Consider the following 21,963-nt stretch of genomic DNA (forward strand, 5'->3'; position numbering starts at 1 on the left):
TTAATTTAACTAAGAGAAAATATAATTTACTTCTATGTAATATGATAAATCGATAAAAATCTTCTGTAATAAAAAAATTAACAAATTACTCTCTAAATTTTGAAAAATGAATTATTAGTAGGGGGTATTTGTTAATTTTTTAAAATATAGGGAATAATTTACTAATTCTTTTTTTTTTTGAGATTTTTTGCGCACTTCATATATCACATTAAAGTAAATTGCATTTAATCTAATTTAATTATATACTTACACTTCAAAAAAGAAAAGAAATCATGTAATTCTTGGAACTTTTGTTATTTACTTATTTATTTTTTTAAATTCAGACTTCTAAATGGAGAAAGCTTAATTGTTAAAATCCTAAGACTCTAAATGGAGAAAGATCGAGACGACATTAGAAAAACAAGCCCTTCCAATGTTGTCCTTGCAGTCAAAATACTTGTGTTGTCTTCTACAGTTTTCTATACGTAGATTTGTTAATAATTTACGGGATATTTTCAAACAAGATTCTCTTTAAAAAAATTTGTAATATCGTTTGTTCAAGAAATTGAATCGTTCAAGACATAATTTTATTTAGGGTTTTGATTCTTAAAACTAGCCGTTCCGGCATGCACATAATAAATAATATTTCATATTTTAAAATATATCATGAATAAGGAAATATATATATAAACCAACACATTATATTTTTAAAAATAAAATAATAAAAGAAAGAAGGAAAGATAAAAAAAGCAACAAAGCAAAAAAAATAAACTTAGGAGTATTATCAACATAGCAATAAAATTGGTTTCGCAGAGTCATAATCGTTATTTATGAAGAAAAAGGCCTTCCATATATATTAGTATAAAGACATGATAGGAATATATCTCGAATACTTACTAAACGATATAAATATCCCTCTTTAAGGGATAAAATATCTCAAAGGTACAAGAACCATGTTCCCATCCTCTGGATTGGGTCATTCAACCCAACTCGCTCCTATGAACAACTCGAATGGACCTAGGACAATGGACGTAGATTCCCTGATAGCTCTTGACTGAAGATTATGATACATGAATTATGTAAGTTGGTGCATTTAGTCCTATAAATATTCATTGCATTCTATTTATAACAAGTGACACTTTATTACAAAATAAACAACATTAAATATCTTATTTGATCTCAAACTGACTTAAGTATTGAAAATTTTAGCTACGAACCTCCCAATAAATCTAACAATCTCTTATTTTATCAAATTTCATACTTCATCTAAAATATGTTGAAAGTGACCTCAATCCCCAACCCAAATCAATACAATTATAGAGATTTGAATACGATATGGTACATATATGAATTACGCGATCATCATTGATTCGTAATTAGCACGTAATCCATTACTATTTTCACAATTATTAAGGTAGAGAAATAGAACACATTGGGTGTGTGCCCTTGGTATAGCCCAGATTGCGGCGTTATGCCCTTTTAGGCAAAAAATCCAGTATGAGATTTTGCTGGGCCTTTGCATTGGCAGTGCACGATAGTTTGTTTTGGTCCAGCCCACTGGCCTCTTTTCAACGTGTAGACTTTACAATAATTAATAAGTTGGAAAATCAATTTTGATTCTTCTATGAAAAAAACCAACCTTTGCTCTTGAGTCTGCAAATTATGTTGTATGAACACGAATACGAACACGAGGGATTCAGATATAAAAATATAAAACAATTTAAGAAAAAGGGTATGATACAGCTTGGATATGTTAGTTAAAAATAAATAATTTTATTCAGATTAAAAACATAGTATATTAGTATATAATTGTGAGTAAAATAAAATGATGTTATCTAGAAAGAAAATTAAGTTGTGAAACTATATGTACACAAAAGTATTCAATTGACGCAATGTAATTAAATATATATCTTTCTAAACATATTTCATATTTTACTGATGTTGGGCACATTGTTTACCTTCACAGACTTTTTTGTTTTTTATTTCATTAAATCTTACTCAAATTAGATTTGATCGAATCAAATTAATTACATAACAAGTATGATACATTTACTATATATTTGATCATTTTTTTTAATCGTACAACAAATATATTATAATAGTTAACCCAACACAATTTAAATTAGAATTTATCCTTCTAAAAATAGGCTACACTCATCCAAAAAGTTCCTTCACTCCCAATTTGACCACACAATAACCTGTTGTTCTCTATCATTAAAAACCAGGGGCAGTGCCTGGATCTTGACACGCAGACCGAAGAGGAGAAGAGAAGCGCCGTACACAAGCCATGTAGTGCCCCGGAGCCCGAACTGACTCACCGTACACCCCACGATCACATTGGTCAGCAGAAAACCAAAAATCCCGTGATCATCGGAAGGACGAACCAGCGCAAGATTAGCCAGCCAGGTCACAGTGAAGTAGAGAAACGCGACGACATGATTGAACGACGTTAATTTGAAGAAGTTCTGGAAAAGAATAGTGCCCACCATCCCAACTGCAAATTCAATGAACTCCCTATTCCTCTCCTTCAACCTCGACAGAATGCCGCTCGCCCTGGTGGCTAGCGACAGCAGTTTATGAAAGGTTTCGCTCTCGGACGTGGCCAGGCAGGAGAAGGATAAGAGAAGCACAATGCTGGGGACGGAACAACGGAAGAATTTTTTCTGGTCGCCGACTAAGACCATTGATGATCCGACAACTAAGTGGACGATAAATGCGGATTTGCACCCGGAGCCGATTAAGGTGGAGGGTAGTCTTGGATCAAACATGGCGAAACAGAAACAGATGAAGTTATACCAGGTGAACATCAAGAAATACCATAATGGGAGAGATGCACCAGGGTAATAGATTGTGATCCAAATTATGATAGTGAAAAGAATGACACATTTGCTGATGGGCTTCAAGGGTGGAGAAAACAGGAAAGGGTGGATGGATGAGTAGCAGGCGGAGACAGCTAGAGAGTGCTTGAAGATAGAAAGAACCAGTGGGGAGATAGAGTTCGAGAGGTCTATTTTGTCTAAAGCATTGAATCCTAGTCTTGAGGAGACGACGCCGATGGTAGCCCAGATGAAGTAATACGCCCATGCTGGAATCTCCATTTTTTTGTTTCTTTTTCTTGCTTTCTTGGGGTCAGATGGAGTTCCATGAGGGACTGATACTTGCAACAAATTGGAGGAAACAACTGGGAAATGGGATTCAGGGTACTATGGTTGACATGGGGTAACATGGTTGAGTATTGATGAAGATTCACGCGTTGTATTAAGATAATCCGTTCAATCATCAAGAACTTTGACTTTAGAATATACATACGCGATTTTGTTAATTGTTGACTAGATCTCCCTGTAGTCTGTGCATAACATCAACGAAATCGTTTTCAGACTACTACACTACACCGTAAAATTACCCAAATCAGGTCCAATCTAATTAAATAAATCACAGAGCAAGTATGATATAATTGTTATGTGATTGGTCACTTTTTCTGAACGTATTTGTCATATAATTAATTTAGATGCGACCAAATCCAATCTGAGTTAAAATTTACCCACGACACGCGATAGACCAACAGTTTTTCAGAAGCTATAATTCTGGAAAAGAATAGTGTCTACCATCCAATTGCAAATTCAATCAGCTTTTTACCTTACTCCCAATATCCTCCGCCAGCTCGACTAATTTTCCCTCTGGAATAGAATTCTCCCAGTACCTGAACATTAATCGTATCAACTTCCCTCTCCTCTTCTTCAAGAAATGATGTGTTTTCCTTCTTCTGGGCAGCAGCTGGTAGCATTTCTTGCAAGGAATCCTCCGCAGGATCCGCAAAGTCGTTCCATCTGTGTAGAATTAGTCGCCCTGAATCTTTACCTGTTGAATGAAGGTGTAAGCTGATGATGGCAGAGGAAGATGGACGTAAATTGCAATCTTTTTTACTTGTGGGACCGAACCTGTTGAGTGGTAAAATAATAGAACTAAAATCGAAATGAATTAAGTTATGGGATGTAAATCAATTTTCTGTAATTTTTAATTTACCCTAAGAAAATAAAAAACTGATTAAATATGAACTAGCCTCTAGAAAACGCAAACCTATACCTACAACCAAACTCTCCGAATGTGTATGTTTCGTCATATTAGACCAGAAGGATCACTGGTATATCGTTCAACCCACCACTTTATCCCTATCACAGGCCAAAGACAACATTTAAGTTGAGGTGGCTCCATTCCTATTGTAAGTTGCATGAAGAAACTCCTACTCGCATGGAACATAACTAGAAACTTCAACTTTACAACACAATAACTTGATCTTCTTCACCATTATCAACGAGGGTCAGCGCCTGGATCTTGAGACGCAAACCGAAGAGGAGAATAGAACCACCATACACAAGCCAAGTTGTAGGCCGGAGCCCGAACTGACTCACCGTGCACCCCACAACCACATTGCTCAGCAAAAAATTGAAGATCCCCAGGTCATCAGAGGGCCGAAGCAGTGCAAGATTGGCAAGCCAGCCCACTGCAAAGTAAAGGAACGCGACGACATGATTGAACGAGGTTAACCTGAAGAAGTTCTGGAAAAGAATCGTGCCCACCATTCCAACTGCAAATTCAGTCAATTTCCCGCTCTTCTCCTTCAAACTCAACACAACGGTGTTCGCCCTGGCGACCAACCGCATCAGTTTATGAAAGGTTTCGTTCTCGGACATAGCCAAGCACGGGACAGATATGAGAAGCGCAATGCTGGAAACGGCACAGGGGAGGAACTTTTTCCTGTCGCCGACTAATAGCATTGATGATCCGACAGCCAAGTGAGCTATCAATGCGGTTTTGTGGTCAGGACCTTCCTGAGTGGAGACTAATCGATGAATGCAAATCAAGAGAAAGAAACTACTCAAGTTATACAATGTGAAAACCCAGAAGTACCAAAATTGAAATCTACCAGGGTAATAGATAACGATCCAGATTATGACAGCATATAACAGGATCCATTTGTTGATGGGCTTCCGCGGTGGAGAAAATAGGAAAGCATGGATGGATGAATAGGCGGTAGAGATAGCAAGAGAGTGCTTGAAGAAAGAGAGAACCGGCGGGGGGACGGCGTTCGAGAGCTCTGTTTTATCTAAAGCATTAAACCCTAGTCTTGAGAAGACAACGCCAATAGTGGCCCAAAACAAGAAATACGACCATCTTGGAATCTCCATTTCTTTGTACTTCTTTCTTGCTTTCTCTGTTCAATTTGGGAGTCGACGACGGACTGAGATTTTATTACATACAGCAAACAATTTGGAGGAATCATCTGAGAAATGGGATTCCAACAAATATGGTTGACATGTTTATTACGTTGAATTCAGCCAAATTCTGGTATTATTATTATTAATATGTAATTAGATGTATATATTGATTTTTTATGTTCAATTTATTAAAATCAAAAAAATATTCTAACCCAATTTGGGTGAAGTAAATCTATTACACATCAAATATGATACACTTGTCATGTAATTTATCATTTTTCTTAAAATATACAATTAATCACATGATAAATATATTATACTTATCATATAACTAATTCAATTTCGGCCAAACCCAATTATCCAATCAATTTTCTCCCATTTTTAAAATATTACTTCAAATAATGTTGAAAACCTCAAAGTCATGATGGAGTCTTAGTTTGAATATATTTGATGGTGAGAAATATATGAAAAAATTGCAATTTAAGTCATCTAAGTTAGAGCGGTGACAATTTCAGTTATGTTCAAATTAAAATTTGTAATTTGATCTTATAATTTTAAAAATTATAAAAATTATAGTTTTTTTTGCCTGATTTGTCAAAAAAATTTCATTTCATGAGTCATGTCAACACCTAAATTAGATTTTCGATGAATTTAAATGACGTGGCAGTCAAGGTTGTAAATTTTACTTTTTGTTATTAAATAATATGTACTCTATCAAATGTCATTGGCCAAAAATATATAATTATTAGAATTTATTTATAAATATTAAAATTGGATTTCAAATCTAAGAGCTTTTTAAGAGATTTGTTAGTAAAATTTTTACTAATTAAAAAAATATAAGTTCGTTAATTCATTTTTTTAAAAAAAAAAAAAAGAATAAGAAGAAACTTGATATTACCTCAACAACTTAATGTAGTTAGTAAAATTTTTACTAATTAAAAAAATATAAGTTCGTTAATTCATTTTTTTAAAAAAAAAAAAAAGAATAAGAAGAAACTTGATATTACCTCAACAACTTAATGTATAAAAGAAAAATTAAAAAATTAACCTTAAGTCGTCGTAGCAATAAACAAATTAAATGACGACTTTGGAACAAGTCATTATTTACCATAACAGCTTTCATTATTTTTACGAATTCTTAAAACAACATTATCTCAATATTTTCTTATTTTTACAAGATTAAAATAAATAAGCTAAATTATCACTACATATGTATTCTTATGAAACACCCATTGCGATAAATTTTAATTCAAAGCAAGATTCAATTGATTCAAAATACTCCTATGATAAATATACAATTTAAACAAAGTAACAAGAGCAATAACAAACACATACATTCAGAGCATCCAATTGAATTTTTTTTTTTTATTACAATTCTTATTGTATCTTATATTTCATTTTCTGTACATATATTACGTGTATAAAGTTAGATCATTAATATTATCTAAGGAAAAATTTTACAAACGTGGCATATATATATGTAAAAGAAATATGAATTGCAATAGGATATTCAATCAGTTCAAAGCATACCATCTAAATTAAACCTTTCTACAATAATTCTAGTCTCTTCTTCTTGCACCATTTGGGATCAAAAGTATTTGAAATCTGAAGATGAAAAAGAAAAGTTGGAAGGAGAAATTTTAACTCAAATTGAGTTTTGATCGAATTTAAACTAATTATATAATAAATATAATATATTTGTCGCGTATACTAAGAGAACTTGATTTTGAGTAAAAAATTTTGTTCCAAATTGGTGATCTAAACTAACTACTAAGCTTGGAATATTTTCTTGAATTTAATATCTGAGTCCAGCAATTATTAAACTTCAGCTTTACCATAAAACAACTTGGGTTTGTTCTTCTCAGTTCAGAAATGTCAGGGACTCCATCTTCAGACGCAAACCGAACAGAACAAGAGAAGCACCAAAAGCAAGCCAAGTTGCACCCTGGAGTCCGAAATGACTCTCCATACAACCCACGATCACGTTCAAGAGCAGAAAATTGAAGACCCCGAGATCACAGGAAACGCCGAGCAAGGCGAGGTTGGCCATCCACGCCACCGCCAAGTACAAGAACGCCGCCACCTGACTGAACGTCGTTAGCTGAAAAAATACTGGAAATGAACAGTGCCCACATCCCCCACTGCAAATTCAATGAATTTCGCTGTATTCTTCTCCTTCAAGTTGGAGTAAGTCTGCTTCAGTTTGTTTCCAGCCATTGCCAGCAGTTCCCGAGAGCTTTCGACCCCGACTACGGATTCCAAGAAACACAGATGAAAGTGTACGGCCCGGAAAGCGATGCCAGAAGGCAGAAGTGAAAAACGAAACGACAAGCCCTAACATAGGGGAGAGTTTAGTGCTGAATAGAAATAGTGACGATTCGACGGCCATATGGACGCCGATTCCGGCTTTTTGTTCCCGCGTCAAATCGTTTCCAAGGTTATCGATGAAGATGAGGTTAATCAAGGTGAAGCCTGGGAAATAATACACCAAAGGGAAGAATTCACCGTAAAACCGTGATAAACATGATCGGGAAAAGTCTGTCAAGGTCAAACACCTTGGACTCCGGACGAAAACGAAGTAGCCAAGCCAAGAACTTAGTGATCACGGGCCTTAGCAAGAGTACCCATAAAATAGTATCACCGAGCTCCGTTCTGTATAAGAGAATCTCAACACCTCCCCATATCACCCAGAAATAGCGTCCTTCTATGGAGAGCCTCGGCAGTGAACGAAAAATGAGAGCACAGCTGGATGAACGGCAGCAAGAAATGGCTAGAGAATGCTTGAAAAGAGACATAACGACGGAGGGAACCGAGTTGATGAGATCTGTTTTGTCCAGAGCGTAGAATCCGAGATGCAAGAATGTGATGCTGATAAGTGACCAGAACGAGAAGAACCGGGATCTCCATCACTGCAACTTCTTGTCCCTCACTTGGTCGTCTATTTTTCTTAAACTAAAAGGAAACCGGATGTTGAGACCAATTCTTGTGAGACATATAAATTGAGAAGCTACGGGCCGGGCTTCCTATTTGCAACAATGCGCACTTTCATATTTTTAAGGGTTAAATACAATTTACATCATAAAGTATACACATAGTTCAAAGTTGGGCCAGTATTTTAACGTTTTCTTTCTTCTTCTCCGTACAAGTTTTTGCAGATATTTTAGAGAACAGAGGATAGAAAATCCCCATGGCTTCCTGTGCTCAATTTTTCTTCGCTTGTTCTTCTTGTGCAAATTTCTACAAATACACAATAACAAGATATAAACACACAAAATATAATTACATAATTGTTAATAATTTATGCAAAATTATGGATATGACAATCAGCGAACGCATGCTCTGTGTTTCGCTCAACTCCTCTTCTCATTTCGCGCTCTTTTATAAGCCATGTAATTGATTTATTGAAATACGGCTATCTGATTCAGTTTTGTATCTATATTATAAAGAAGCTAAAGAAGGAGAGAAGCAAATTGGAAAAATTCTAATTCAGATCAAGTTTGTGTAAATCTGATTAATTAGAAAGCAAGTGCGATATATGTACTATGTGATTCGTCATAATTGATTCTATTTAATCAAATCGGGTTGGAACTAAAATTTTTCAACAAATTAAGGAAAGAAGATGACCACGCACCGCATTTCTATTTATTTATAAACTTGGGTCAACGTTTTCTCTTTTGTTTTTTTTTTTTTCTTAATTTTCAATTTTGAGTTGGCAGGTGAGTCGGTAGATTAGTTGAGTAGTTACTGCGTCTCACTCTGTAAAGTTATCTTGGCCATTTCTCAACTTAACACACATAAGACATTTCTACACCTCGCGCTGATAAAATAGCTTCCGCAGTGGAAAGACGCTTTGATTTGATCTTGGAAATTTTCAAATTTCTAGCTCATTTATTCAGATTGTGTATTATTTTCATGTGATTAGCGATATTATTCGATATTATTATCAATAATATCAGATTATAGTGATAATTATTATATACGCAATAATATCGGATAACATTGAATAATATCGTTGATATATTATAATAATTTTAGAAATATTTGGTATCGTTCGATACTCTCGAATCGGCTAGGGCTGATCTGGATGCGTACCGACCGCTGTCACCCAATACTTTCATTTTACCCTCAAAGTATGTTTTATTAAAACATGCATCATTCTCAAAACTACTTTTATTGATTTTTAAAAATTTTACTCAAATTCTTCACCTATTCCTCAAATACTATATAGTGAGATACTCCAAACTGCCAATAATATGAAAATTCAAAAAGTCAGGCATAGTCTTTTTAACGAAATAAATAATATATCCCACCTAACTGAATTAATTATCATTATTTGATTCAGTTATTTCATTAAGAAAATACATGTAGAAGCTTTTCTTATAGTAGATTCTAGGCCAACTTCAGAATGATCATGTCTTTTCGATTTAGTCAAATTAGCGTCTTCCACAAAAATAAAAAATAAAAATCCCAAGATAGTTATAGTGGTCTGTTCTAACACTACCTGGATTTAGAACAAAGTTGAAACTAACTGATCTAAACTAACCTTAGATGTCTGAATCCAGCAAATTTCTTCTTCTTCAGTTTTACCATAAAATAACTTTGGCTTCATCTCCTCTTCTGTCCACAATTGGTGAAATAACTCTGGCTAGTTCCCCTCCTCTATCCACAAATGGTAAGCTAACTCCGGCATGTTCTCCTCCACTGTCCAGAAATCTCAGTGACTCCAGCTTGAGGCGCAGACCAAATAGAAGAAGAGAAGCACCGCACGCAAGCCAGGTAGTGCCCCGACGAAGCCCCAACTCACTCACCATACAACCCACGATCACGTTCCCCAGTAGAAAATTGAAAACCCCGAAATCACAGGAAACGCCGAGCAGGGCGAGGTTTGCCACCCACACAACCGCCAAGTAGAAGAACGCTTCCACCTGACTGAACGACGTTAGTCTGAAGAAATTCTGGAAAAGAGCGGTGCCCACAATCCCAACTGCAAACTCAATGAATTTCCATGTTTTCTTCTCCTTCAAGACCCGGAAAGTATCCGTCAACCTTTTTCCAGCCAGGGAGAGCAAGTTTTGGAAGCGTACATCCCCCGACAACGGATCCCCGGAAACACAGGAGAGAGGGTCCAGCCCTAAAAGCGCAGCCCAAAGGGCGGAAGTGAAAAGCGAAATGAGAAGCACCAAAACAGGGAAGAATTTAGTGCTATTGCCACGGACTAGATACAGCGATGATTCGACGGCCATGTGAATGCGAATTCCAGCCTTTTGTTCCCGGGTCAAATAGTATCCTCCGAAAGGTACGAGGAAGAAGTTAACGAAGGTGGAGACTGGGAAACACATCCACGGAAAAAAATCACTGTGGAAAAACGTATATAACAGAAACAGGGAAAACCTGTCGGCGAAAAAACTCAACTCTGGAAAACGAAATGGCCAGGCGGAGAACTTAATCATGGCCCATAGCAAGCAACCCCATATAATTATTCCATCTTTATCGCTCAAAAGGAGAAACGGAAGGCCTCCGTAAAGCACCCAGAGATACCGTAATTCGATTGTGAGCTTCGACTGTGGACGAAATATGAGGGCGTAGCTGGATGAATGGCAGCAGGAAACGGCTAGAGAATGCTTGAAGAGAGACATAACGACCGGGGAAACTGAGCGAGAGAGATCTGCTTTGTCCAGAGCATAGAATCCAAGATGTAAAAATGTGATGCTGATAAGAGCCCAGAAGGAGAACCACCACCATGCCGGAATCTCCATTGATAATTGCAGCTTCTCTTGTGTTCTTCTTTTCTTTACATTAACAACCTGCAAGTACCAACAGATCAGTTCGTCTTCAATGACCAAGTCAGTGCTATGAAAATTTAGAAATATGTTATTGTAATCACTTCGCATATAATATGGATGAAAGATTTCTAAGGGTGGGGAGTCGATTCTTGATTGAAATTTTCCACGGCCATGAGTTGACTACAAGTAAATTGGACAATATTTTCTCCGATCAAGAAATAATTGCCTTTGTTTACGTTCTAATCATTTTCTTGGTACACTTGTACAATAACTAGCAGCTGTGGCATGTCGTATAAAAAGTTAAATAAAATAATTATCTTATGTATTTTTCAATTACAAAAAAATTGAGGCACATGTACAAAAATTGTCACTTTGTGTCCGCGCCACTTTCTTTCTTTATAATAGTACAATAGTAATAGTATAAATTATAATATGATAATTAATATATTTAAACCAAGTTTAGAATATTTTTCTTGAGTTGATATCTGAATATATAATAATTATAGCAATATGATCATTCTTGAGTTGATAAGAACTATCCTTCTCATGTTTGCAGATTTTGCACAGCACTCTATGGCTTGAAACAAGCTCGGCAAGTATGGTATCACGCACTCCCCACTTTCTTGATTGAATTTGAATGTGTTATTCACATGTTGATGCTTCAACTTCATCATTCATCATCTTTTTAGAATAAGTTAAATTATTTGATACTTAATTAAAATTAATTGATAAAATCTTATTTTAATTGAATTTGTTAAATTTAACAACTTCACTTGAACAAAATTTTTTGGTAGGTAAACTTTTGAATTCCGATTAGATTAGTGTAAAAATGATATAGTATACTTAAAAGTAACAAATTACTCGAACTCGATTTATATTTGATATATTTAAAAATTATTTTTGAAATCGATTATATTAATAATGAAATCAAATTCAAACACAATATTTTGAACTTGCTAATAACGACCTAGAATAATAATTAGAATTATTTAAGACCCTACTTCTATGGGTTGACTAAAAGGCAATAACAGAATTTTGTGGCCAAGTAAACTACAGAGGAAATTTGGTATATACTGCATAAGTAAGAAGCGGGGTTTCATTATCTTTAGCAACTATAATTTATAGGAGAAAATAGGATCAAATTTTTTGAACATATGCAATGTCAAGAATGGGTGTCTTTCATTTATTTGGAGAATACTTTTTTCTTACCACCACTGTATAGGAGTCGATGATGCCGGGCATATGAGTTTGTACCCACTTAAATTATGAATTTTAGTTGTTAGATCACTCATAATATTGTTATCATGTATTAATTTAATGATTCACGACTTATATAAGTATAAATTCATATGAAAAACACTGAATTTTCACAGAGCATGTACAAAAGCTACGAGGAAGCCAACGCCACAAACAACCCATTCCAACAAACATTCTTGCTGGGAATGGAGGAGGACAAATCTTTGGACAGTAATGGTGGTCTCTTCTAACACGACCGGATTCAAAACTTTTGGAATCTGTACAAGAAAAACAAAGTTGGAACTATCTAACCTTAGAATATATTCTAATTTAGTTGATATCTGAATCCAGCAATTTCTTCATCAGTTTTACCAAAAAATAACTTTGCCTTGATCTCCTCTTCTGTCCACAATTGGTAGAACAACTCTGGCGAGTTCTCCTCCCCTGTCCACAAATGGTAAAGCAATTCTGGCGTGATCTCCTCCTCGGTTCAAACAGAAGAAGAGAAGCACCGTACATAAGCCAGGTAGTTCCCCGGACCCGAACTGACTCACCGTACAGCCCACGATCACGTTACCAAGTAGGAAATTGAGGAGACGCCGAGCAAGGTGAGGTTGGCCGCCCACCCAACCGTCAAGTAGAGGAACGCTTCCACCTGATTGAACGACGTTAGTCTGAAGAAATTCTGGGAAAGACGACTGCAAACTCCATGAATTTCCCTGTTCTCTTCTCCTTCAAGCCCTGGAAAGTATCCGTCAACCTTTTTCCAGCCAGGGAGAGCAAGTTCTGGAAGCGTACGTCCCCCGACAACGGATCCCCGGAAACAGAGGTGAGCGGGTCCAACACGTAAAGTGCTGCCACAAGGCAGACGTGAAAAGCGAAATGAGAATCATCAAAGTTGGAAAGAATTTAGTGCCATTGCTACGGACTAGATACAGCGACGAGTCGCCGGCCATGTGGATGCCCATTCCGGCCTTTTGCTCCCAGGTTAAGTAGGATCCTCCGAGAGGAACGACGAAGAAGTTAATCAAGGCGGAGACATGGAAAAAATTCAGATTGATAAAACGTGTACACTAAAAGCGCTGTGCACTCGAAGGCGAAAGAACTCAATTCTGGAACTCGAAATAGCCAGGCAAGAAATGAAGCATGAGATATGAATAGCAACCCAGAAATTTCACCGGGTCGCCGTTGTAAAAGATATCCGGAATACCTCCGCAAAGCACCCAGAGATAACGTGATCCAAGGAAGTGCATCGAGTGTGGACGAAATATGAGAACGTGTCTGGGTGAATGGCAGCAGGAAACGGCTAAGGAATGCTTGAAGAGAGACAATGGAGAGATCTATCTCGTCCAGAGCGTAGAACTCGAAATGTAAGAACATGACGCTGATAAGCGCCCAGAAGGAGAACCATCGCCATGCCGGAATCTCCATTACTACAACTTCTTGTATTTTTCTACGAGGAAGTGACCATGAGAGATGAAAAGTGGAAATAAGGGTAAGGAATCGATTCTTGGTTGAAAACCCCAGAGACAACAACTCAATTGGACATTTGTTTATCTGGGGAATAATTTTCTTGGCGCACTTGTACAAGTTCTCAAATATCTTGTAAGATACATTGATTCCCACAAATCCATTCGCAACTTCACAGCAACTTCGGTCTTATGTTTCTTGAAAGAAGAAAACAAAGAGTAAGAAAAATAAATGCTTCTGCAGCTTAAAAACAACTTCATTTCAGTGAAAAGTTTCGGAAATGAAATTCAAGTCTCAAAGCAGTTGGCTCAATCCAATCCTATTTTAACCCAATTCAAGTCTCAGAGAACTACGACAATTACAAGCAATTTAGCGAATCGAATAAATTATCTCCACAATAAACCCACGGACAAGAAATGTAGTAACCAAACACAAAGAGAAAACCAGCCAACCTCAGATGAGCACTGTACACAAATTACAGTACGCCAAATCTCTCCAACAGCCCATTTGCATGTAAACACAATCCTTTATATCGACACGGTGATCCTCCCTGATGCCACTGAATCATTACCTAGATTGCGTTTATTGGAAAATGTTACTCAGATGTCCGCAATAAACACAAGGTGAAAAACGTCTGAAACAATCCTTTCAACGGCGGCTTCCATGGATGTTGACGTGCATACTAGTGTTGTTTGTAGAGTTGCAGAGAGTTTGATCTTTCTGTTCTTTGAACCATGAAGCTTCTGTTTTGTATGGTGTCCAGGAGACGAGCAACTTCAGAGGCAGAATCCCTGGACACAGTCTCCCGTCTCAGGAAGTTGTTGTGTTCCTCTTTTCTTCAAGTATGGAGCCTTCTTTGAGTGCAATCTGTGCTTCGTTCTCCCTCCCGAGTGCAAAAAGAGCAGCAGCTTGTAAATATGAAGCTATGTGCCAAACGGGCGATATGACTTGTGCTTGCACTGCATCGTTGAGGGCTTCCTGAGGCATATCACTCATGAGGTGTGATAAACTCCGACGAGCAAAAACAGTTGGGGAGACCATCGTTCCGACATCAATAAACTGCACAAAATGACACGGGTATAAGAAACATTATTTTCTTTTATACTATTTTCATTGCATCATGAGACGGAGTAGTCAAAGTCCTAACCTGTGAGTAACAGTCAATTGCAACCCTAAAATCTTTATGCCGGAAAGCCACATCACCTTTTTTCTTTGAGTTCAATGTATCCTGCATTTGATTTGTCCACATCTGGAACGAGAGCTGCAGAAGGTAAAAATTTATTTGTTAGCAAAACACCATAACTGCTGTTGAGGCTATAATGACAATGAAGATGCGAAGGTGAGTGTTGACACCTCAACGAAGTAAGATGTATTTAAACTCAACCAATTGATTATAGTCAAAGAATAATCCAACAGGTACTCTCAAATACTTTAACCTCAAGTAGAAAGACAACTGAGATTTCACATTACTGAAACCAAAAGAATTATTTGAAAAAGTTCGCAGCTTCCGCTCCATCAAACATGACGTTGCATAAGTAGCTAGAGTTTTCCTTCAGACTTATTTGTGCAGTAGTTTGACAAAGCTCTCATGGGCAGCCAGAATTCTCTCAGAATTTGGACGGGTGTTTGAAGAGCAACATAAGCATAGCGTAGGTGATGAAAGGATAGGTACAACTTGTCAACTTGTATGATCAGGCAACCGAACTTTCAAATAAAATTAACCAGAAACAAACCTCAGTTGCTGCTCCCTCGTCATCTTTGTAGCCAAGTTTTTCCAATATCTCGTGTATGGCAGTTAGATCCATTCTTAAGCATGCTTCACCAAGGGCTGACAGAGACATAACCTCTCCTCCATGTGGGATACCCATCAATACATGTGAAGGAACCTGCAGAAAAAAGTACAGGTTGTTATCCCCATTGAACACATCCATTTAGCCAAAGACAATTTACTACGACCAGCATGTTCAGCAATAACAAGAACAAAACTGAAAGCAATCCAAGAGAGAACAGATTATTTCCATTTCCCCGCATGGATAGCGATGAAACAAATAAAGATGTAAGAATCCATGCGCATAGGGTACTGACTAGAAATTGTTGATCCAGCTATTAAGTCTATGATCTGGTTCCTCTGCTTACAATTTAGAACAATTTTCTGGATTTCCCCTACTGGATCTAACAAACACCATCCTACTTCACCTCTTGTAGTGCTTTAATTACTGGGCTTATGCACTCAAGCAAATTTTCGGGTTAAATGCAATTTACCCCCCGTGATATGTGAATGGAGAAAAACCCTGGGAAAAAAATTAGCAAATTACCCACTGTGTTTTGAAAAATAAAGCAAATTACCACCCCTATGGGGGTAAATTGCATTTTTCCCGCAAATTTTCTATCAGCCAGAGATCAAGGCAAGATGCAACTGCATTCAATTAATTTTAGCAACATAATTGCAAGTGTAGTAAATTATTGTGTAAGATGGGGAAAACCAGATCTTGAGAGCCATAAACCTAAGTTCAATTTCACCCCTCTGGAAATGTTTTCACGGTTTCTGACTCCAAATAGCCACATTTGTTTTTTCTCATTTTTGAACAGGTTGCCCTGGAAATTCTTAATCACCATATTACTACACTGCAGACCTTATCCCGACATTTTCAAATCATTTGCCTCATTTTCAGATAACATAATTCCATTTAGGAAGAACATTAATTCCAAGTCTTAAAAAGTGCAAACTCAAAGGCATAGTAAACAAAACCTTTGTTTTCAAACTATCACATCAACTAATCCAAACACATTCATTTTCACACTCGTCCAGGGGAACTTCACCAACTTCTTAGAACAAACATTTCTGAAAATGAAAATAAGATAAAACTAAACTTAAACCAAAAATAGCCATCACTTTTTGTGGAATTAGGGTATTCCAAAATTTCCAGATTCATGAGCAATCAATGGTTTGTTCAATTCCGGTGAAGAAGGGGTGGAACACTTCTCCACTCCAAATGTTTCCTTTAAGTCCAATATCTTCCAACAATAAAATGATCCCAACAGATACCATTTGCGCTGAGCACCTATGCCCCTAATCAGATCATGTTATTATAGTCTCACTTCAAATGTCTGAGAATGTTTTGATATTAAATATAACAATTTCAAAAATCAAATGAATGCACCTTGCCTAGTTTTACTGATTCCAAGTTGAAGAAGAAAATTTAAATGCAATGCTAAAACAAGCGGAAAAAAGGAACATGAGTTGAATTATTCCCTTAAATACCTCCCATCAGAGGAACTCAACACTGCCAAGGTGAGAGAACTTAAGTTTGTTAGTGACACTCTGACAACCAAATAAATATGCAAAAAGGTAGATCTGGGGACATGAAGAACATCAGAACTATTCCGAAATGGAAGTTTTTAATTAAGATCAAGAGCAAATCATACTTAATTCCAGTACTAAACTTTTAGCATATGAATCAAATATCTATGCGGATGGAATGAATAATATAAATCTTTAAATTTCACCGGAATTCCGGAGAGGAGAGGAATATCATCCAATCCAAAGCTAAGGTACAGCCACAAGAAATGTTATAAAATCAGAATACTTTATGTCATATAATCAGTGCCGAGATTATAACCTTCAAACAAGCAAAAACTTACTCCAAGAAAATACCATGAGGAATTGATGGCAATAACTAAACAAAAATGAACAGTGTATTTACTATAAGAGGTTAAGAGTTTTTCAGAGGCTAATTCATTGTGCATTTATGTGCTCTACATATTTGACACAACTCGAAAGGGAATGAGGAAACATACATCACATAGTGCAGATTATTAATCTGAAACAAGTACTTTGTTTCATTATATTAAATGCAATCCCTCCTTTAGAAAAAACCAACCTCAGTTTCCTTCTGAAGAGGAATCAATGCAGCAACTAATGATCTTGGATTGGGCCTCTCACGGGGTTCATACTGTAAACATCTTGAAGCTAGACGCACTAACTCAGTTCCATCATCATTGGAAAATTGACCTTCCAAGCAAGAATCAGTCAACATTTGAAGATTGCGATCCTTTATCAAATCAAGAGCCTGCACCAGTTACATAGAGTATCGGGCGTCATTACATGATTGAATAGGGCTACATAATAGAGCAACACACCTCAGAATGTCAGATATCAAATAATGAATCATACTAGACACGTCCTTGGAAAACTCAAGGCACAATCCATCATATGAATTGTGGTTTCATTTACAGTCAAAAACTGGGAAAAAGGAAAGGCAAAAGGAAGAATTAAAAGAAGAAAAAAAAAACGATGAAAAACTCTTGTAGTAGAAAAAATTAAAAAAGAAAGGGAAAGGTTCCTACACTTCCCTGGTGAGATCTTCACCTATAATGCTATCTGTACTAAACCCACTTGTAATCTAATTCAAATCATTTACATTGTTACGCCCACTAAGCCTCAGCAACAAAAGTGGATCTTAGAAGACGTATTTTGGCAATCCGTGAGCACGGTACAATGTAAAGTTAACTCTTTCAGGTTCTACTCAATCCTCACTTTCTGTATGGTGAATAACGTCCAAATCATTAATTAAACTTAGCATTTACTAACTGGTTCTAAGTGCAATACAGACTGTGTTAAATGAGTTATCAAGGTACCAGTTGTCATTACAAGTATATATGTTATAAAGAGGAATAGAAGAGACAAGGAGGAGGCGAGCAGGTTGGAGATTTATGTACCATTTCTCACATTGCACGAACAGATTTAGGAACTGAATACTATCATCGAGCATTAAAATTCGAGAACAAACTAAGAAATGATAGGTATGCAGCACAGGGGCAAGTGCATTTTATTTTTCTGTCTAGGGAAATACATATGAGGAGCAAAGGCACCAAGAGTGCAATTATACACATTATTCTTTCCATGTATGGAAGATAGCATATTATTGAGAGATGTAAAAAGTTAAAGAAACAAGACATTGGAAATTGTAAGAAAGGTGAAGAATAAAAGAGGTGCAACTAGGACGCAGTCTGGTGTGGATACGCGTCCAAATTATGGCACTCTAGATGCAGCTAACGAGTTCTCGAACACAAAACAAGACAATCTAAAGTTCCATAGAAATTTCTTTCCAGCTTATTGACAACTAACATATTTCTCATTTAATAATTTCTAAATCAATATCTAATAGTTGGTAAATGGTAGCTATACATTATTACCAGCAAAAGAGGTCTTGCAATTTTAAGAGAAACTTAGCATGGAAAACTTACATGACTTGGTGGAATATGTTTTCCACTGAGAAGGTCAAGCAAAAGCGTCCCAAAGCTGTAAATTACACTCTCTGGAGTGACCCTTCCTAAGAAAATCAGAAGGTTTAATGTCAACCAATTAACAAACCGCAAAATCCAAGATCTATTGCAAATTATACAACATAGACAAGAGTTCACAGTCTTCACGACACTTTATTCCTAAGGCACGATAGCCGTCAATCTGCATGGCATATATTGGCAACTCAAAAGAACAAAGGATACTCAAGGACACCATGTAGTATCAATAACCTAAATTCCCGGATAGCATCTAAAAATGGAAGTGATTTGCACAAGTATAACCTAAACTGGACTTATTTTCATCTTAATGGGATTGAAAATGCACAAAAATACATTTCACATTTCCATGGCTTAAAAACTGAGATAACAGAAGACGTGGATGAAACGTTACCCTATTCCCGAAAAACTTTGGTGCTTTTAAACACGTCGACCTTCAAATCCAGGTTATCACATGAAAGTCTACAACACTATATTTGAAGTAATTTACAAATCAACAAAGAAGTTTCCTTTATCTTTGATTATAAAACATCAATACCAAAATAGAACCAACCAATTCTAGTTAGACTACCAAAATTAACAGAATTAATGTTACTGTACTTTTAAGATTGAATTTGAAATTGCAAATCAACACAGATACAAATTCAGCCATGTGTAAATCAATGTCTACAAACCAATATATACCTAAAAAACTAAATGGGAAATGTCTGGTAATTCATTCACTACAAACTTCGGATTGTGATACTACTTTCCAGAGCAAGATTTTATACCAGTCCTTAGGTACTCGGGAGGAGTAAATGCCAAGTTTGTACTGTAGCTTTTCCCATCTCTACTGTTCTTCATCAAACCAAAGCATGACAGTCTGGGATTGGCATCCTGTAACATATAATAATACTCAACAGTGAGTACAAGAATTAGTAGCATAAATGTGTCAATAATTTGTAATATTCTAGCAGTAAAAATGTGTCAAGAAATTTGGTACTTACATCATCAAAAACAATTCTGTAGGCATTAAGGTCATGATAAAGAGCACGCCCTTTGCTCGTGCAATATTCTAATGCTTGCGCAAGATATAAAGCGACTCTCAACCGCATTGCCCACTTCATAGGTTGTGTTTCCCCTGAATTTCACATGGAATGAAGGATAATAGTGAACAAGAGGCTGAACAGATAAATGGAAGGAGGTCAGAATAGAAGCACAAAATAAAGTATACTGGATCCAACATGCATATTATCATATTAACTTAAGGTAGTGCAGAGGTTGCAAGTTCAAACAATATACGGAGATCAAAACAACAGAATCTGATTGAAAATTGTATGTCCCATTTCTGTGCCCAGCAGAATTACAAGAGGAAGTAAATGAATCTATTTATCGTAAGTTTTTACTATCTAGATTAGAAGTCATATCAACAGTTTTGACATAGTAGCATTAGTTAATGGCTAAGATCCGTAGTTCCACAGAAACTCATTTATTTTTGCATGGAATTATTATATTAATGACAGTATGTGTTACTACAGCTATTACTATTTTACAACTTGAGAAAAATTAGTATGTAATAGCAGAGACGAGAGAAAAACTTATATGCTATACAAAGTAAAGGGAAAAAAGTCTTATGTCCTGCAAATTTCAATTGGCCGGTAGATTCCATACAGAAAAAAACAGCTGGACTAAGAGTTCCGACGTGAAAAAGCCTTCCCCTTGAGCCTACAAAAGCATGAGGTCAGCATTAACCATTACTGCTCAGTTATTCTGAATCGAACCTTAAAGACCCCTTTTTTTCTCTTTAATCCCCCTGAATGTGATAGAATTGGATGCTTCGAATTATCTGAAGTCCCCATGGAACAAATTAATCATTCACAAGTGTAACTGACATCTTATCATGATATGCATATAAATGAAGCTAGTATTCCGCACGTGCATTCAGCAACCAATCATATGCTGCTATTTGGTTCTTAGCATAGAATTAAGAGATAAGAGTTCTTGTCGAGTTGTGGGATGGCCTGCTTCACAACGGGCACCAATGGAGATACCAGCCCTTTTGAGCAGCCAGTGCTAAGAAGCATTTGCTATGGGATCCTCTAACTTGACGGACCGAGATTCAACCCAGATTAGGCTGGGTCAGGCCAAGAGCTCCATATACCACAGGTAAAGGCACTACTGTCGGCCATATTGAAACAGCACAACAATTCGTAATTAGGAATAGCTACGCAGAAATTGCACAAAGTACTTACAGTGAAATAAATGTTTCGCCAGAGTCTCATTAGGCATAAATTCAGCAACCAGTAACCTCTCATCACCTTCGCAGCAGCATCCAAGTAAATTTGCCAATCTGTAGTTCCGGAGTTGACCAACAGCTTTGGCTTCTTCCTGAAGTTTATTAAGTAGTTTTCAATTAAAATACTGCTTTGAAGTACACATTGCGCTCTCAAATAGCATCAGAAGAATGACAGATTGTTCTCAGTTCAACCACTTAATACACCGCACAAGTTAAAAAATAGCTAAAAATACATCTAACTGTGCAAAATTCAAGAAGAATGACAGCAAGAGGAGCTCAGAATATCAAGGGACATAACACTAGATATAAATTGGATATACAAAAAGGTATAGAATCTCTTAAATTGTCTATAGAACAAATAAGACATTGACCAAGATGCATCCCCTACTTACCATGAATTGGCGGGCATCAGGCCATGCGGACCTATTAAAGCGCTTGACAGCTATTCGCCTCTGGTTTTCCAATTTCCCCTTATAAACCACATTTGGAGCTTTCTCCCCATGTTCGGAAACTATGTTTTCTATGGCAAACCCAGATGTTGCCATCCTAAGTTGCTCAATTGAAAACTCACGAAATGCAGGTAAGTCGCTGATTTCACTTTTCTCCTCATTTTCTGCAGCAAATGGTGCACCTGTCAAATCCGACTGTTTGCCAACCCAGTAAAAAGAGGAACCAAAACGGAAACTGTTTGGACAAACCAGCA

General features: G+C 36.6%; 3 protein-coding genes and 1 long non-coding RNA gene across 5 annotated transcripts in view; all 4 read right to left on the minus strand.

Annotated features, from left to right (window-relative positions):
* Positions 2,056-4,196, minus strand: LOC110012115. The gene is made up of 2 exons (XM_020694441.1): positions 4,063-4,196; positions 2,056-3,837 (listed from the first exon to the last, which is right to left on the minus strand). The coding sequence occupies exon 2, from the start codon at positions 3,075-3,077 to the stop codon at positions 2,151-2,153; it is 927 nt and encodes a 308-aa protein (XP_020550100.1). The 5' UTR covers positions 3,078-3,837; positions 4,063-4,196; the 3' UTR covers positions 2,056-2,150.
* LOC105164097 lies at positions 4,231-5,193 on the minus strand. The gene is made up of 2 exons (XM_011082661.2): positions 4,904-5,193; positions 4,231-4,819 (listed from the first exon to the last, which is right to left on the minus strand). Exons 1-2 carry the CDS (start codon positions 5,163-5,165, stop codon positions 4,254-4,256), a joined length of 828 nt encoding a protein of 275 aa, XP_011080963.1. The 5' UTR covers positions 5,166-5,193; the 3' UTR covers positions 4,231-4,253.
* Positions 6,847-11,205, minus strand: LOC110012109. Of its 2 annotated transcripts, none has more exons than XM_020694326.1 (2): positions 9,739-11,071; positions 6,847-8,432 (listed from the first exon to the last, which is right to left on the minus strand). In XM_020694326.1, exon 1 carries the CDS (start codon positions 10,949-10,951, stop codon positions 9,779-9,781), a length of 1,173 nt encoding a protein of 390 aa, XP_020549985.1. In that variant the 5' UTR covers positions 10,952-11,071; the 3' UTR covers positions 6,847-8,432; positions 9,739-9,778. The 2 variants fall into 2 exon arrangements, with proteins under 2 accessions (XP_020549985.1, XP_020549984.1); XM_020694325.1 differs by lacking the exon at positions 6,847-8,432 and adding an exon at positions 11,080-11,205 and having other exon boundaries at positions 9,626-10,999.
* Positions 13,908-21,963, minus strand: part of LOC105164098 — a gene marked incomplete in the record, with an annotated part of 9,600 nt that continues 1,544 nt past the window's right edge. Inside the window, 9 exon segments of the long non-coding RNA XR_002287274.1 lie at positions 13,908-14,743; positions 14,832-14,945; positions 15,418-15,570; positions 17,566-17,754; positions 18,932-19,017; positions 19,756-19,861; positions 19,972-20,105; positions 21,217-21,352; positions 21,653-21,873. This is a non-coding gene — a long non-coding RNA (probable serine/threonine-protein kinase At5g41260).

Source organism: Sesamum indicum, linkage group LG6 (assembly GCF_000512975.1).
Source record: "Sesamum indicum cultivar Zhongzhi No. 13 linkage group LG6, S_indicum_v1.0, whole genome shotgun sequence".
Lineage (NCBI taxonomy): Eukaryota > Viridiplantae > Streptophyta > Magnoliopsida > Lamiales > Pedaliaceae > Sesamum > Sesamum indicum.

Excerpts from the sequence above, each read along its gene's own strand:
- LOC110012115 (XM_020694441.1), bottom strand. The coding sequence starts at position 3,077 with ATGGAGATTCCAGCATGGGCGTATTACTTCATCTGGGCTACCATCGGC.
- LOC105164097 (XM_011082661.2), bottom strand. The coding sequence starts at position 5,165 with ATGGAGATTCCAAGATGGTCGTATTTCTTGTTTTGGGCCACTATTGGC. Across the intron at positions 4,820-4,903 it reads GATCGTTATCTATTACCCTG|TCTCCACTCAGGAAGGTCCT; the intron begins GTAGATTTCAAT and ends TTCATCGATTAG.
- LOC110012109 (XM_020694326.1), bottom strand. The coding sequence starts at position 10,951 with ATGGAGATTCCGGCATGGTGGTGGTTCTCCTTCTGGGCTCTTATCAGC.